This window comes from Temnothorax americanus, unplaced genomic scaffold (genome assembly GCF_048541705.1).
Source record: "Temnothorax americanus isolate GAGA-0224 unplaced genomic scaffold, ASM4854170v1 Scaffold7, whole genome shotgun sequence".
In the NCBI taxonomy this organism is placed as follows: domain Eukaryota; kingdom Metazoa; phylum Arthropoda; class Insecta; order Hymenoptera; family Formicidae; genus Temnothorax; species Temnothorax americanus.
The window spans coordinates 2,827,422-2,842,706 of record NW_027509792.1 but is presented as its reverse complement, the minus strand read 5'-3'; the positions used below and the strand labels follow the sequence as shown (position 1 = coordinate 2,842,706).

The window sequence follows — 15,285 nt, the reverse complement described above, 5'->3', positions numbered from 1 at the left end:
TTCATTAATTTATAGTTTTTCTTCTTTATATTTTAGCCATAGGAATATTTTAAATGTTGTTTTAACAAATGGAAATTAGCACAAACATTAATAAAAATAAGAGAAATTGCATTTGTAGAACCGTAATGAATTTAACAAAGTTATATACTTGGTTAAAAAAAGTAAAACTTGTCGTATAATTCTTTTATATTAGCAAACAGTTTTTATTGTGAAATTATTATTTTACATATGAAATCGTGATTATCTTGAACGCAAGTAAATATGAATGGAATTTCTAATAGACGTTTACAGCTAACAAACATTTTATGCTTGCTCTTTAAGTAAAATTTATGCTTACCTGATGTTTCACATGCGTGCTTGCAGCTGACCTTTTATGATGAGACCCATACGCGATATTCGTGATAATATACGTACGTTATTATTCTCCTCGTGTTATTTTGCGTGACGATTCACGTTACTATAAGGGCCGCGTAACGCGCAGTATACGGACACGAAATTAGATAAGCCATTTGCTAGAACTCGGCAGTTTTAAATTAAAATAAATGTAACACATCTATATATACAGTTCTAGTTTTATACATTTTATTAATTTGTATGATCAATACAATCGGCTAATCAGTATTAAATATCGCGTTTTAGAGACATGGAAAAGGAAAAGATAATGAGATGTTAGTAAATCTAAATGGCCTATCAAATCACAGATTCCGTGCGGCCGGGGTAAAGGTGTTTGCGGACGTGCGAGTCGGTCGGAAGCGTGCGAGGAAGCCTTTGAAGCTGCCGTCGAGAAGCGTCAACGACGTCTCGCTTCATTGACCGCGAATTCAACCGTCCACAAGTCTCATCGTTCGCCGCGCGCGTTCGATAAAGTAAAAAGAAAGAGGAAAAAAACATCTCCTTGCTTTCAATTTCCTTAAAAGCTCTCGTGCTACGAGACAAGGTGGGCGAGTGTCCCGTATTCGATCTCAATCGCGGTAGAAAATTCGACGGAATGCCACGTTATGTGTGTCAAGTGTGTACGCGTGTATTAGCCCTCCGTTAGCAATTTGGGTCTTTCGAGGCACAAGCGAAATTTCTTTTTTGAATTTCTTCGTGGAGAGAAGAAGGCGGTGGCCTGGTATTTTCTCCTAAAAAATTTACGCTAGAGGGGTTTCGCTGCCGCGGTGACGTCGGTTCCCGTCAATGTGTGTTCGAGCAACGACCTGGCAAAGTTGAGCCTGTGCCCTAAACGACCCAGATTGTTGAGGCGTTATAGACTAAAGTACAAAATCCTGCAATCGTTTTTCTTCATATTTATTTGTTAAAAAGTTATACATTTTTAAACAAATTTCCATTTTTTTCCCATTTGTGTTCAAATTTTGTTTTGTATATAGGAAACAATTGGATTTAATATTTGGTTTTAAAACCTATTGGATATTGTAGTAAAGATATTGATAAGTAATTCCGGAATTGTTTTGGAATTTTTCTGAAAGCCTAGAACATAAAAATAACAGGGTGGATTTAAAACATCCCGTTTGCTGAAGGTGTTAGTAAAAAAATGATTGCTGACGGAGGGTTCGTGTTCTCTTTCTCTCTTTCTTTTTCTCTTTCACGTCACTTTGATTCGGGCTCTATCTTGTTGATAGTCGTACTGGAATGCTTTGACCGTGGACATTTATCGCCCGACGGAAATGTCTTTTTTTTAAGCACTGATACGCGCAGCTGTCTGCATATGAGGTAATTAAAATATAAATTGACGTAGATATAAATATATAAAGATTCAAGAGTTCAAGGATCGCAGCCTTTTGGCATTTATATAGATTCAAGCATCAGCATTTCACGTAATTAGCGTGAAGCCTGAAAAACTCGATTATCTATACGAAAATTCAATATAACTGTGTAAAACAAAATACACACGTTTGACAAAATAAAATAATTTCAAATATTAAGCGTTATTATTGTGCGTTACGCATTTGCTGCGTTAAGACTTCGCTATCGTATATAATTTATCGTTTAAGATGAAATATATCGTCAAACTCCGAATTATGTAAAGAAAAAAATCGACTTATATGCTTTATAATTTATTTGTCTGCAGGAGCGTCGAGTCGGTAAACGACGGCTCGGTGACCACGATTGAGACGGTCGCCGAAGTCGCTGATACCCAAGAGCCGCAACCGCAGCAGCAGCAACAATTGCCGCAATCAAAAGGTAACGTCGGGACTGGTCGACGGATTGTTAGTCAGAACGTTGCGTCGAGCAACGGCAACGATAACAGCAACGTCGGCCGTGCTACGTCGCGCAGCCACATGGAGCAGGAGAAGCGAATGCGGCGAGAAATCGCCAACAGCAACGAGCGACGTCGTATGCAGAGTATCAACGCCGGATTCCAATCCCTTAGGCAATTGCTGCCGCATCACGAGGGCGAGAAGCTGTCTAAGGTAAGTCATGCGAGGCTTTATATTGATCCCTGACTGGAGTCGTGCACATTTTATTTTATATTTCGAATGATGAAGTCATTACTTATTACTCATAAAGCATTAAAAATCTTTTATTAGTATTAATATAAATTTTATTATAACCAAGTGGAATAGTTTTCAAATATATAAAATTATCTGCTTATATTGTAATATATATTTCATACAACGAAAAGATATCTTGAGCTCGATTTCAATAAGTGTAGTGTGTCTTAACTATATGTTTCAGTATGTGTAAATTTTTAATTTTTTTTTTATAGTGATAAGAAATTAACAAAAACTCAATTTTTACTCTTCACGACTCTGGTTCAGGGTTTTTTTTGTACGCTATATAAATTGATATCGTACGAGGATTCGGGTGTGCCGATACGAGAATATGCGAGGCACACTTGGCATCATATCACGATCAATCTTTTTGGTTGAAATGAGAATTGTATCCATGCGAAAAGTGTCATCATTGCCGTACTCATCGTAGCTTGAATCGCTTGCTCATTCGGTATGAATCATTGTAAAAGAACTGAAGAACACTTCCTCCAATAAATTTTTCCTGTGCTGGAGGAATAGTCGATCAAGCTTGAGTAATAAGATCATCCATCCGTTCATCGCTTCGTGCTGCTCACGTTTTTCCATGGATACATTAGAAGGAATGCACAATCATTGCATGCTTCTCGAGAGAGAGGAAGATAGTCGATCAAATATATCGAAAAAAGTTAATTATTAATCAATGTTTCAATTTTTATCATAAAATCGCAAGATGTTTAAAATCTTCACTGAAGTCACAAGGCATCAAACGTGAACTTAAAGTCGAAGCTCCATGCAAATAGTCTAGTCGAGAATTATTGCATGAGGATAATTCGAAACTTAATGCACGATTGCTTATATTGTGCAAGCAGTGTCTCATCATTAATCGCAAAGCATAATTTTTCTTTTCTTTGTCGTAATGCATCCGAAATTGGAAAATTCTCATTTCGTCCATGTGCAAGATGTGGCGTGCGTATACACGAAATAATCTTTTATGCCGCACTCGTGCACACAATGAAAATCAAGATATTACCGCAAAGTATCGTAAGAGTGGGTCACGCCTTTGTACTAGTAGCACCTTGCGGTTTTGATTGTCCGTTCGAACACGTTCGAATTTGAGAACTCTAGCGACGCGCTCAATCGATATGTGACTATTTCGGATCGTTGGGACGTTGTGCGAGTATTTGAGCGTCCAAGTGGAGTCGTTAGGAATAATATTGTTTCCCACGAGACATTATATATCAATACTCCCTGGATATGAATTCGTGACTCCAATTATCGGATACAATTGATAGAATTGTTTACTTCTTCGCAGTAGCCCCGAGTTTCCATTACGTTTAATCTTTAAATGCATTCGACTGTGAATATATATATATATATATATATATATATATATATATATATTGTTTGCTTTCGCACAATAATGAAAATAATACTGTATTGAGAGTGGAATAACGAATTAATTGTTAAATGATATAATTAATAATGTGCATTTAGGGATTAATTATATCCTCGTTTGGCGGTATTAGATTGTATGCAAGACTATACAAGAAAAGAAACGATGATGGCGAAATAATAATACCTTGAAAATCCGACCGTATGTGCGATCGATACTGCGTGATTTATTGCCTTGCATTTTTATAATTTATAATACTTTCCTTAAAGTGAAAGTTTTTTTCTCGGTATGTATTAATGAACGTATAGAAAACTGATCGCTCTTGTTTGGTCATACAACTTGAAAATACCGCTGGCATGCAGTGACGCTCTCGTTAAACATATAAATGAGTCATACTTTATTTGTCGCCTAATTTTGCACGTACACAGTGCTGAAAAATGAAAAGAAAAAATAATTTTTTTCTGCATTCGCCAAGTAAGGAATTTCGGTACGTATTTGAAGAACTTTCTAACCGTTATTTGAAAACGCAGACGGACCTCGCGCTTCAGAATTGCGAGTTAAGGTGGTGGTACCATCCGGCCGGAAGAGTTTTATTACATTAGGGCCAACACGCACCATGTCGAGCCGGGTCAGGCTGACACGTGGACCGGAAACGACGACCTACCTCTCTTTGGCAAGGTGAATTCGTCAATAAAGTTCAATCGTATCTCTTGCGTTTGCGCGTCGCGAACATTACGCAAGCTGCCCGTCGGCGGCTTTTATGAATCGCCGCGCGCTTTGACTTCGACTAATTTTACTATGTGAAAGTCGGCGTCCGATCCCACGCTATAAAACTAAATCTTCATACAATCGGCTTGAATCGTTCGCTTAGTCATGCTGAGACTTCAATCATTAGCCCCACTATTATATAATAGCGTTCGTTTAGTTTCTTTGCTGTCATCGATGATGACGTCATTACTATCAAGTATCAGCTGATGCGAACAATCCAATCGTACGATCGGTCTTCGAGTTCGACCTATTTCGTGATTCATTTTTTATGTAAAATTTGTAAAATACGAATGTCTATTTGATTTTCAATCTGAGACGATAATATTAATAAGAAATTGGAAGTGTTTACGGTATTTTTAATTTCTTAAAACATGGTTAAATAGATTTTTTTTTTTTAATAGTATATTTTCTACATATTTTCTGAATATTTTACTTTTTTATTTATTTTATGAAGTAATGCCATAATTTTTTAATTGCACTTTATCACAGACAAGATTATAGTGTATTCTGGATAAATATATATAAAGAAATTCGCTCACGAGAAAAATAAAACTCGGAATCATACGGGTACGGTTAGCGCTGTTGGGCATGAATACGGACCCTCGTAAATCTTTACCTGCAAACTTGTTCCCTACAGCTTTGTGCCACCTTTGTGAAGTAAGGTCAATCGTGGGAACGGACTACGGCGAGTATTTCACGACGCAGATACTTATTAAGCCGATTATACGAAAATCGCGTTTCTCGCCGAAACATTGATACATAACCGCAAGATATCTTGAAATTTATTGAATTATTCTCTGTACGAATTCTTTTAACAAATTTGGGCTACTTTTTCTTTAAAGAAAATACTGGAACATCGCTAATTTTAGAATTCTAAACGGTTGAAAATGAAGGACTTTCTATCTTTTAACTAAACTTTCAGGTTGAAACAGATGTAATAAAATTTGATCCCTTAATTGACTTTACGTCGGGTGTATTTTAACAGATTCGTCGGTCAAAGTCAGTTAAGATATTCGGCGTTGAGAACTGAAGATTATAGCGAGGTAGGAATTTTAGGAGCCGCGGGGAGAGATGTTGGGAAAGCGGAGAGTGTAGACATGGAAATGAGCCACGCTAACAACGTTCCGCCGCGCCGGTACGTTCAAAAATAGCACCGACTAAAAATTGCGCAACGTCGCGCTCGGACAACGCGGTCACGCAGGGGTCAAGAGTTAATCGGGTATTTAGTGGGGAATGTGGACCCCGCGCGAGACGTGACGAGACGAGACGAGGCGCCAAACGTCGCGGTGGTGCCTCGTGAGACGATTAAAGGTAGGCGCATACAATGCGCATGTGTGTCAGCCGGGACAAGAACCTCGAGAGTCGCGTGACTCGTAATTGGCGGTGGAACTAACAGCTGATCTCGCTCTGATCGCAAGTCGCAGCGCGCTGCGTAATCGAGCACGTGTCGTACGTATACGTATTGTACGTACATGACCTCCGTCTTTACATTCGTCATATCGACTCACCTTCTATCCACCGTGTCGTAGAGAAATACGATTTACTATATTTTTTTAGATATGTAAGATTGAAAAGGAAAAGTTTTTTTATTAAATACATAAAAAATTCATACAATTGATCTTATATAGTGCTCCGGCGCTTAGTGTATGGATCGGGGTTACGTTGTATACAAGTATATGCACTTTTCATTTTACTTCAGCACATTTAGTGAAGCCTACTCCATTATATATGGAAGCGTTATTTTAATAACGGTATAAATGCGTTAGATCGCCAACTGTTCGAAGCGCCATTTACTCGATGGCTCGGGGACTACCTCGTTACGTTACCAAACGATATTATTCCATGAAAAGCGGTTTAATTATCCCGTGCGCGATTCTTTCTGAAATTCCTCGTGACCTCGAAACATAGTACGTATACGTGCACCGGTTTCGTTCGCGCCGCCTCCACGTGTACCGGTAATTCGCGTACGTGTATTGTCTCCGTATGTGTGCGCGCACTTTCGCAACGCGATATTTCGCGAGAACCAGTCGGCCGACCACATGGTTCAATTCCCACGCATTTCTCTCTCGTGCCCTCGCTCCCTTCGGCCCCGGCTTTTTTCGCCCCTCCTTCCGCTCCTCGCTCCCCTATCTTCATCTCGCTTGCCTTCGTCGTCGATCCTGTCCCTTCTTTCTTGGCATGGCCACGAAGGCCAAACCCGGACCGGCGAATTTCGCGCGAAGCCCTGGCCCACTGAGGGAGACGTCTCAAAGAGCGGCGGCCGGCTCTTTGGCAATATTAACAAGCCCACAGTCTCCAAATACGAACGGTCGATTGCTCCGAACTTCTTCTTGCTTGTTACTTCCCGTAATGGAGAAAGGCGTGACCGCGCTTTCATCGAATCCGCTCGCGCGAGCCAACTTGAAGAAAAATTATTTGCTTCTTTTGTTCATTCTCGAGAGACGCAATTGTGCATTTGAATCGATTTTTTGGTTACTCGTCAGTCTGTATCATTTAACTTTTCACTTAAAAATTTCTTATTTGCGTTCAAAATTGAAAATGATATATTATCGAAATTAGTTTTCTAGCTTTAATTAATGATAACATTTATTGAAAATTCTAATTCTTTGCCTCTTTGTTTATTATATGGTTACGGAAGATGTATAAAAATATTTTAAAGTTCAAAAGTGAAACAAATATGTATTGATTCTGGATATAATCTGGTATTTATTATTATTGACTTAAATTTTTGAGCCTTAGTGACATTTTTCATTTAGGAAAATGATGTAGGGGATGATTGTGCGTTTTCTCGTGGGACATTCTCGGGCCTTTTGTGCGCGCGTGGACAGGAGGGCACAACGCACATCGGAAACGAAATAAAAGGAGGGCACGCGCAAATGAGCGCGCCGCAGACGCCTCGACCCATTTTCATTTAGCGTTCGCCAGACAGAAATAAAAATAAACTCTGCCTCTGTGCTCGTCTCGTGCCTTTAACAAAACTCGATTCGAGGCTGCCGCGCCACGGCTAAAGAGAGCATTTTGTGCGCGTAATTGCGTTTCACGCCGCGTGGGAGAGGCCGGCTTCGATCGATTGCCCGAACCGATGGACTCCGCCAATCCTCTTATCCTATATTCGGTTTTCCTATACATTTCGTGATAAATAGTTTATATCGTATTACGATCACCCGCCTATAATATATCGATGTGAAAGATATATCGATCTAAAAAACGGCATTATTTGTATTTATGTATTTCAATGGTAATTTATTGAATATGTGGTTTCAAGAATATTTAGATAGCATTAAATACATTTTGAACGTATATGAATATTATAATAAAGCTTTAATTATTATATCAATAAATATAATCTTCCCTCTGTGTGTGATACACTGAAAATGAAAATATATTCCAACCGAAATATGAATAATTCCGCGCTGGGATAATTTTATTATCCCTCTTGGTAGTAAACGGAGTTAACCAATGACGTCATCCGAAGCCGCAAACTTGTTAATTTTCAACGAACAAACGTTTCCATTCCATTTTCCTGAAAGTTCTCAAGCGGGGAATCTTGCGAGTCTGGCGAGACCCAGACTAGGCGAGAGCCTCCTCGCGGTTCTCATTGAGAGCCGTCTCTCCTCGTTGAGAGGCTGCGCCGGGAAGCTCCGTTGGCGTATGAGCTGCATTCATTTCCATGAACTCTCAACGCCGCGTTCGAGGTTGGATCGCGTCTCGCGATTCCCCCTGCCTCTTCTTTCTCCGTCCGCTCCTTCGGTCCCTCTTTTTCTGACCGCAGGCGGTCGGTCGCGGACGAAGCTCTCTTCCTCTTTCTCTCTTTCTGTATGAGACGTATATATTATTCTTCTGCTCTCCGTCGTTCCCTCGCCGATGCAGTCTCTCTGGTCTTCGTGGTGGTAGGCAAGGACGGCGGGAACCCAGACGTCACGTGCTTTGTCCGCCAAGCTCTCTCGCCTTTTCTCTCTCCGGACCCCGTAGTACTACCGCGAGATGCGCGCGCCCGCACATACACATATACACATCGGCTGCGACGAGCGGCTGCGCGACGTAAGACCCATCTTACACCATGCGAGAGTTGAAGTCGTGCAATACAAGATTTCATCTGGCTCGGAATTGTATACGTAACAGCTATGACTGTGTAACAGAACTTGTAACAAAATTATTATGTGTCATCGTATAAATAATATTGTTACACGTACATACTACGTTATATATATTAATATTAAATATTAAATATATGCAAAAGGTTGCATTATCTATATCTAAATGAAATCGCTTTAACAGAGTATTTACGCTATAGAAAGAAATGTATTATCTCGTAACTCGAGTTTTTGCGGAATAATGATTTTTGTGACTGTTTTGCATTTCACGACTTCAATTATGGCGCACGAGTAGGTATTGCAACTCTCGGGAGATTTCTACAAGATTATACATTCAGCAACATAGCTGTTGTACGTGAAATCGTTGCGGCAATCAATTATACGGAAGTAAAACCTTCTCTCTAATTCGTACGATTTTTACACATTCAAAAAACATTTTATTTTTATGAATGAAGTTTCGGTTGATCGGTTGACCGATGCCAATGGTGGAATAGCATGAAATTTAATGCCAAACTCTTTCTAGAATAGAGAATATAGTTTAATATTAAATTGCATTGGTTAATTATGTAATAACAATTATTAGTATGATCTAGCATGATAATATTATGTTTATAGCAAGTTCAATGTTTGACAATAGCCATTATAATCAAAGCACTATGTGATTAACTGTCATTTAACATTACACCGGTTTGCCATTGTAATTAACATACCGCATTGTGTTAAAAATTGCCAATTTCATTTGTTTGCCGAGCAACGCAAGCTCAGAGAGAAACGTACATACATGTGCAACGGATTGACGCAACTCGTCGCAAGTTAGTAACGCGTTCAATTTTTGCATGGTGCAAGATGGGCTTAAGAACGCGCAGTTACTCCGACGCTGCCGCGCCCTGTTCAACCGGGCCTCTCTTTTTCGCCACTCGTTCTTTTCTCGCGTTAGTATAATCCACCTTCCTTCCTTCTCCCGTCTCTTTCGTGTGCGCGATCCACGTCATCGTTTCTCTCGCGCGTCACGTCGCGCATATTAAAAACCGTGCGGTAAGTGGAAATAATTTTTCTGCATCCTCGATATTTTTAAGAAGCTCTCGGGCGGTAGGAATTTTGAACGTGTTGATTTATGTTCCCGTATTAAGTCGGTTATTTAAGTGGCAGGTGTGGTGAGAAACATGAGAAATTTAAGGCTAATAAAAAAAACCCTAACGACTCTAGTGAATGACTCTAATGAATTACAAAAGAAGAGATACAAAGATAGCATATTGTTATAGGGGCAATCATCTGTTGACAAATGTTAAAATGCAAATAATTTTCTCTTGCCTCACCGATATTTTGAACGTTGCACAATGTAAATAATTTATTTCATTTTACATATTTAAACAGTGGACACGAGAAATATCTTTGTCTAATAGGCGAAAAAGCTTGGTATCCCGAGGAGATTAAAGATCCTAATCTCTGAAAACTGTAGCCTTTTACATATCTAGAAGTATCTTGGACGGGAATCAAGGTGCGCCATATGCACCTTGATGCACCCAACCTCTTTCACCGATTGGCTTCTCGCGCGGCCACTTTTGTTGCTCGACGTGGTGGGCCAAACGGGCGGGCAGGCCCCTCGAAGCATATGGGTCATTTTGTTACCCTCCTTTTTCCTCTTCTTCGCCTTTCCTTTGCCACGGACTCCGCACACTCGTCCCTTTGTCCCACTATCCCCCCTGCCCTCTCTCTCTTTCGCCAGCGCGCACGACCGGCAAAGGTAACTCAACTTCGGCTTACCTGCTGCCAGCTGTTGATTTTTACAGTATCTTTTTTACTAAATTACTATGGTGAGAAATCGATATTAATTAGAAAATGAGCATTCTAATTCAGAATAATCGCGATAGATTTTCCGAAGTTAATCGAAAAATAAATTTTTTTTAACTGATGATTTCGAACTAATTATTTTAAACGGATGATTTGACTGAGCGTTGTCTCTCATATTGTGCCAAAACGACGTGCCAATAAGCTTCCACGGCTGTCATCTCTTTTTTACAAGACTATGTCGCGTCGCGACGAAAATATATCACGTATTTATTTCTGTGGTCAAGTTATTGTAACACGACTGTTACGTTATATGTTATAACTCGACTGTTACGCTTCAACTGTGGCTTCGAATTTTCTCGCGCATTTCTCGATGACGAATCATCATGTTCGTGTTCAGACGGGCAAAGATAACATTTCTGAAGTGCAAGGACAGCGACACTCACACACGCGGAAATAATTCTATTGCAGTATTAGATTTCTCGGAATTATCGTTATCTTTGGACGATAAAATAGCTTTTTATTGATTCGAGAAGGAAAAATAGAGATTCAATATATACTAAGTTTTCTATTTCGATACATACCTAACGATCAAAAATACTCGAATTGTATTTAACTCGTAATAATTCTTATTTCGTAATAATTTTTTAAAAGCTTTTCTTTTTACGTTCTTTCGAAATCGAGTCGATTGCCCCCTTTTCCCTGCGGCGTTCAATCAAATTGCATTTCCTCATTGCGTCGGTTCATTGCTCCGTATAGTTCCATAAGCCATAAATAATCGCGAGTTTTGCCCGTTGGAGCAACATAACGCAGAAGACAAATTGTTCTCGCGTCGGAAGAAGCGTTTAGTGTCGGTGTCGAACGTACTCGGGTGAAGCTAATAATAAACGTTGGCGCCGATAATCGTTCGCGGAAAAAGCGGCCGGTTAAACATCTACATCCAAAGCTTATTCGGCCGGCAGAATCGTCTGTGATGACGGTGAATAACGCTGATGACATTGTTTACGCGACGAATATGCAATGCTCCGGGATCCGTTTAACACGTGTAATTTACGCGCGCGAACCGCGCGTAAATCGTGCACGATCGCGTACGTATAATAGCCTCGCGCACGTGCGAGCCTCGGCGGTACCCATGCTTTGTCACGTAACAGCGCGAGGAATAGATTGCTATAGTTATTAAAAGCGTGTCGGGCCGTTTTGGTTAGCGAGCTGAACATTCTCGGGGGAGTCCGCGCGAATTCACTCCGAGTTCATGGGATTTATTACTGGATTTACTTCGCTATATTAGTGTAGGACTTATCTGGTGAGAACTAAATCCTATTTTGGCTTTCTCTGCGAAACATGTTGCTATAAATTTCGTGATTTTGTATACCGTGAGTTTTCTTGTTTTAAATTTAAATAAACAAAATCGAAATTTGTCGATCTATATATGTATGCTTTTTCTATATTTTTTATTTTCTCTTTGATGTGTGTGTTTTAAATTCTATATCTTATAAATTTATAAAAATAGACTTATCTTAGAAATTTGGTAAGTTACAAAGAAAATAATGATTAAGGCATCAATTACGCCAGTTAAAAAAAATTTAATCTATATTTGAATGTATTATTATAACTGTCCTTGTATAAATAAAGATGAAAGTTTTTATACGTACAAGATATTCTATATACAATTATTATATTTATTTTAATAGCGTATAGATATTAATTGAAGTCGAAAATTATATAAAATAAGCTTTTGTTGAGAAAAATCTAAGCAAAAGAGTGTATATATAGACCAATACGTGTAATCACTTTTTATTGATTTTCACAGCTCAGGTAATATTGATCTTTATTGCTATTTTATCTCTTGGCTTTTTATACCTGATGGATTTTACGCGTACTATTCAGTGGATAATTGACAAGTTGATTACTAGTCACAAACTTTAATTGCTAAATACAAATTATTTAGTTTTCGTTTTTAATGACTAAGTTAACGGTTAACTATTCGATTTAAAGAGAATTATTAAATCCAATATTGAAATTGTTTAAGAATAAAATTTATCTTTATTTTGCGATCGAGAAATAGAAATTATATAATGTATCATTATCATTTTTTCCAAACACTTTTGTCTCGAGAGAAGCAAAATTATTTGATTTTAATAAGTCTTGATAAAAATAAGTCATTACATTTTTCGCGATTTATAATGTAGTTTTCTCGATTCATTAAAATTATACGAATTCCATATTTCTCGTAAAAATTTGATACAAAATAACAATAAATTAATTTACGTACGTAGATACTTTTTTGATCGAAATTAAAATAAGGTTTTATTCTTCAAATGCATGCGATAATAGTGTACCTATCGAAAATTATTTGATATTAAAGGAAATGAAGATTAGAGACGAAATATAGCTAACGCGCGCTATTCGGCTCAGCACTCGGCACTTTTTTTTTTTTCTGGCGTATACGTCACGTGTTTACGTTAGGCGGTCGGACGGGCGGCCTTACCGGCATTCGCGTAGCGAGCTTCGAGCAGACGGGCGCAGCAGCAAGCATGCTCTGTGCGATATTGCGTTCGGAGTACAATTATTTCTTACATATACTTAGCGATTGATAATCCACGCGACAAGTAAAATCTCGCGATTAACAATCCGCAAATATACTCGAGCTCTCGAGCGACGATCCTTCATCAAGGCGGATATTTGTATATTTGCGCTGCTTATCTGAAACCAAAACGATAGGTAACGGGAATTGTATTCTCGATGGTCATGCATGATCAGCATGATAATGAGTTCGTTAAAGATCGAAAAATTTTTATAATTTTTTAATCAGTTAAACGGAATGTGTACAATATTTTTTTATTAAGAGCGCGGAGTACGCGAATCGTTGAATCGTGAGTAAGTCGAGTAAAGAGAAAGTCACGATAGAGAGAGCTTATTAATAACACGTGCTGCTTCGTGGGATTTATTCGTCCGAAATGTATATGTTTTGCAATAGGGAATTGCGATTATATCTTTGAACATTGCAACTTATTGTTAATTAGTCGTTGCCTCGAGTATCTTAATCGCATCATATCGCAGTATCAGCACAATTACCGATACTATATATTTGAATTTTTTGATTATTAACCACAAAACGTCATTAATCGAACGACCTGTTTAAGTCACACGTATATCTTGATATCTGCGTAGCGTACATATGGCCTTCATACATCAGCGATTCGTGGAAACTATATACCTACCGGTTGAGGATTGCGTTGTATTAATTTTCGGGAGGCCGCTAGTGGATAATCGCGTGTGATTGTTTTTTTTTTTTTTTTTTTTTTCGTATTCTGCCGTAGCGCAATCTAGTAAAGTGCGCATCGCGTGTCGGGAGTGCCGTGCTAAGTGTCGCACGATCGTCGTATCCTGATAATTAACTGCCCGTGCGATTGTAATGATATCGCGAGTGATTATTGAGCGTCGAAGGCAGGTGTCGGAGTGGAAGGCCGCACAGCAACCATGGAATAAGTTGGTAATTTATTGTTTTATTTGTTACACTTTTGGATTTGTTGATAATTATTCTATATTATTTTCTGAAATATAATATTTCGCGCAACAATTATTTCCTAAAATAATTAATTATTTTAAGCGTTACTATAATTTAAATTTAAATTTATTTTACATTTTACCGTCATTACTACATTTTACACTTTAACTCTGCTGCTGCGTATGATATCAGTGAATGATAAATTATTTTTTAACTGGAAATGTAATAAATTTGTGATCAGATGTATATAACCTGTTATAAAATTGTTATTCTAATTTATCACAATGTACCCATCTATGTGTTTCTAAAAAGATTTTATATTGCTTGAAACAAAATGAAATCATATGAGATTCGATAAATATTTTATCGCGAAACTAAATAGGTCTATATAATTATCTTTGTAGCGTGCACGTAATACCTGCACATAAAAGCTCGAAATACAGTCAGCTAAACAGTAAAAATCAATATCGCCTGAGCTATAAAGATCAACATTATAAACGATAAATTAGTCAAACAATTAACAGCGTGAACTTTACGCGATACCATTAGCCGATTTTAATCATCTGTAATCCGAGAATATAATTATGCCGTCAACGTTTTCGTGTCGTCCTCGGATTTTCGGGTTTAATTGATTTCGCAAATGTACGCTATTAAGGTATTATAGCGGGTAGTTGCGGGTGTTTTATTTGTCTCTCCGACGAATAGTATAGCACTGTCTCCGTTGCCGTTATGCAACGGACGCAGGTCTTTCTCCTCGTCGACCTGTCCCGTGGACACACCTTCGAGTCAAGAGTCATCAGTTGTATTTATAGAACGTGACTCGGTGATTGCATTGCCGTTTGCTGGTAACAAGTCGCCCTAATGACGCCATTGTGTGCTACGTCTGTTGCACCTGCATCCCTGCAGCGCCTTGCACTCGACTCTCTCCTTTTTCCCATCGATCCACGTGACTTCCTGGCGCGTGTATGCCACCAGTTTTCACATTGTTAAATTTTGACATATACGATCAACTATTCTTTTCCGTTCGTGCGGCAACCGATCTTTTAGCGGTCCAATTCTTTCCTATTAAAAAATATGGATTACACGACTTGTATTCGTCGTAACTCGCTTTCGGCGATAACTCTCCGCTATCGTGCTCGATGGTGTCGTTTCATTGGTGTCTTCGCGCGAAGAAACGGGACAATAATAATTGCATCTTCGTGGGGAAAAAGAAAAAAAGAAATAACAGACGAGAAACACCGATGATTCTCTCTCTCGTCG

General features: G+C 38.7%; 1 protein-coding gene across 1 annotated transcript in view; it reads left to right on the top strand.

Annotated features, from left to right (window-relative positions):
- The window catches only part of Crp (transcription factor cropped), a 147,242-nt gene that overhangs the window by 17,471 nt on the left and 114,486 nt on the right, over positions 1-15,285 (top strand). The window contains exon 2 of the mRNA XM_077422356.1: positions 2,072-2,414. Coding sequence (XP_077278482.1) covers positions 2,072-2,414 — 343 coding nt within the window. The remainder of the gene's footprint in view (positions 1-2,071; positions 2,415-15,285) is intronic.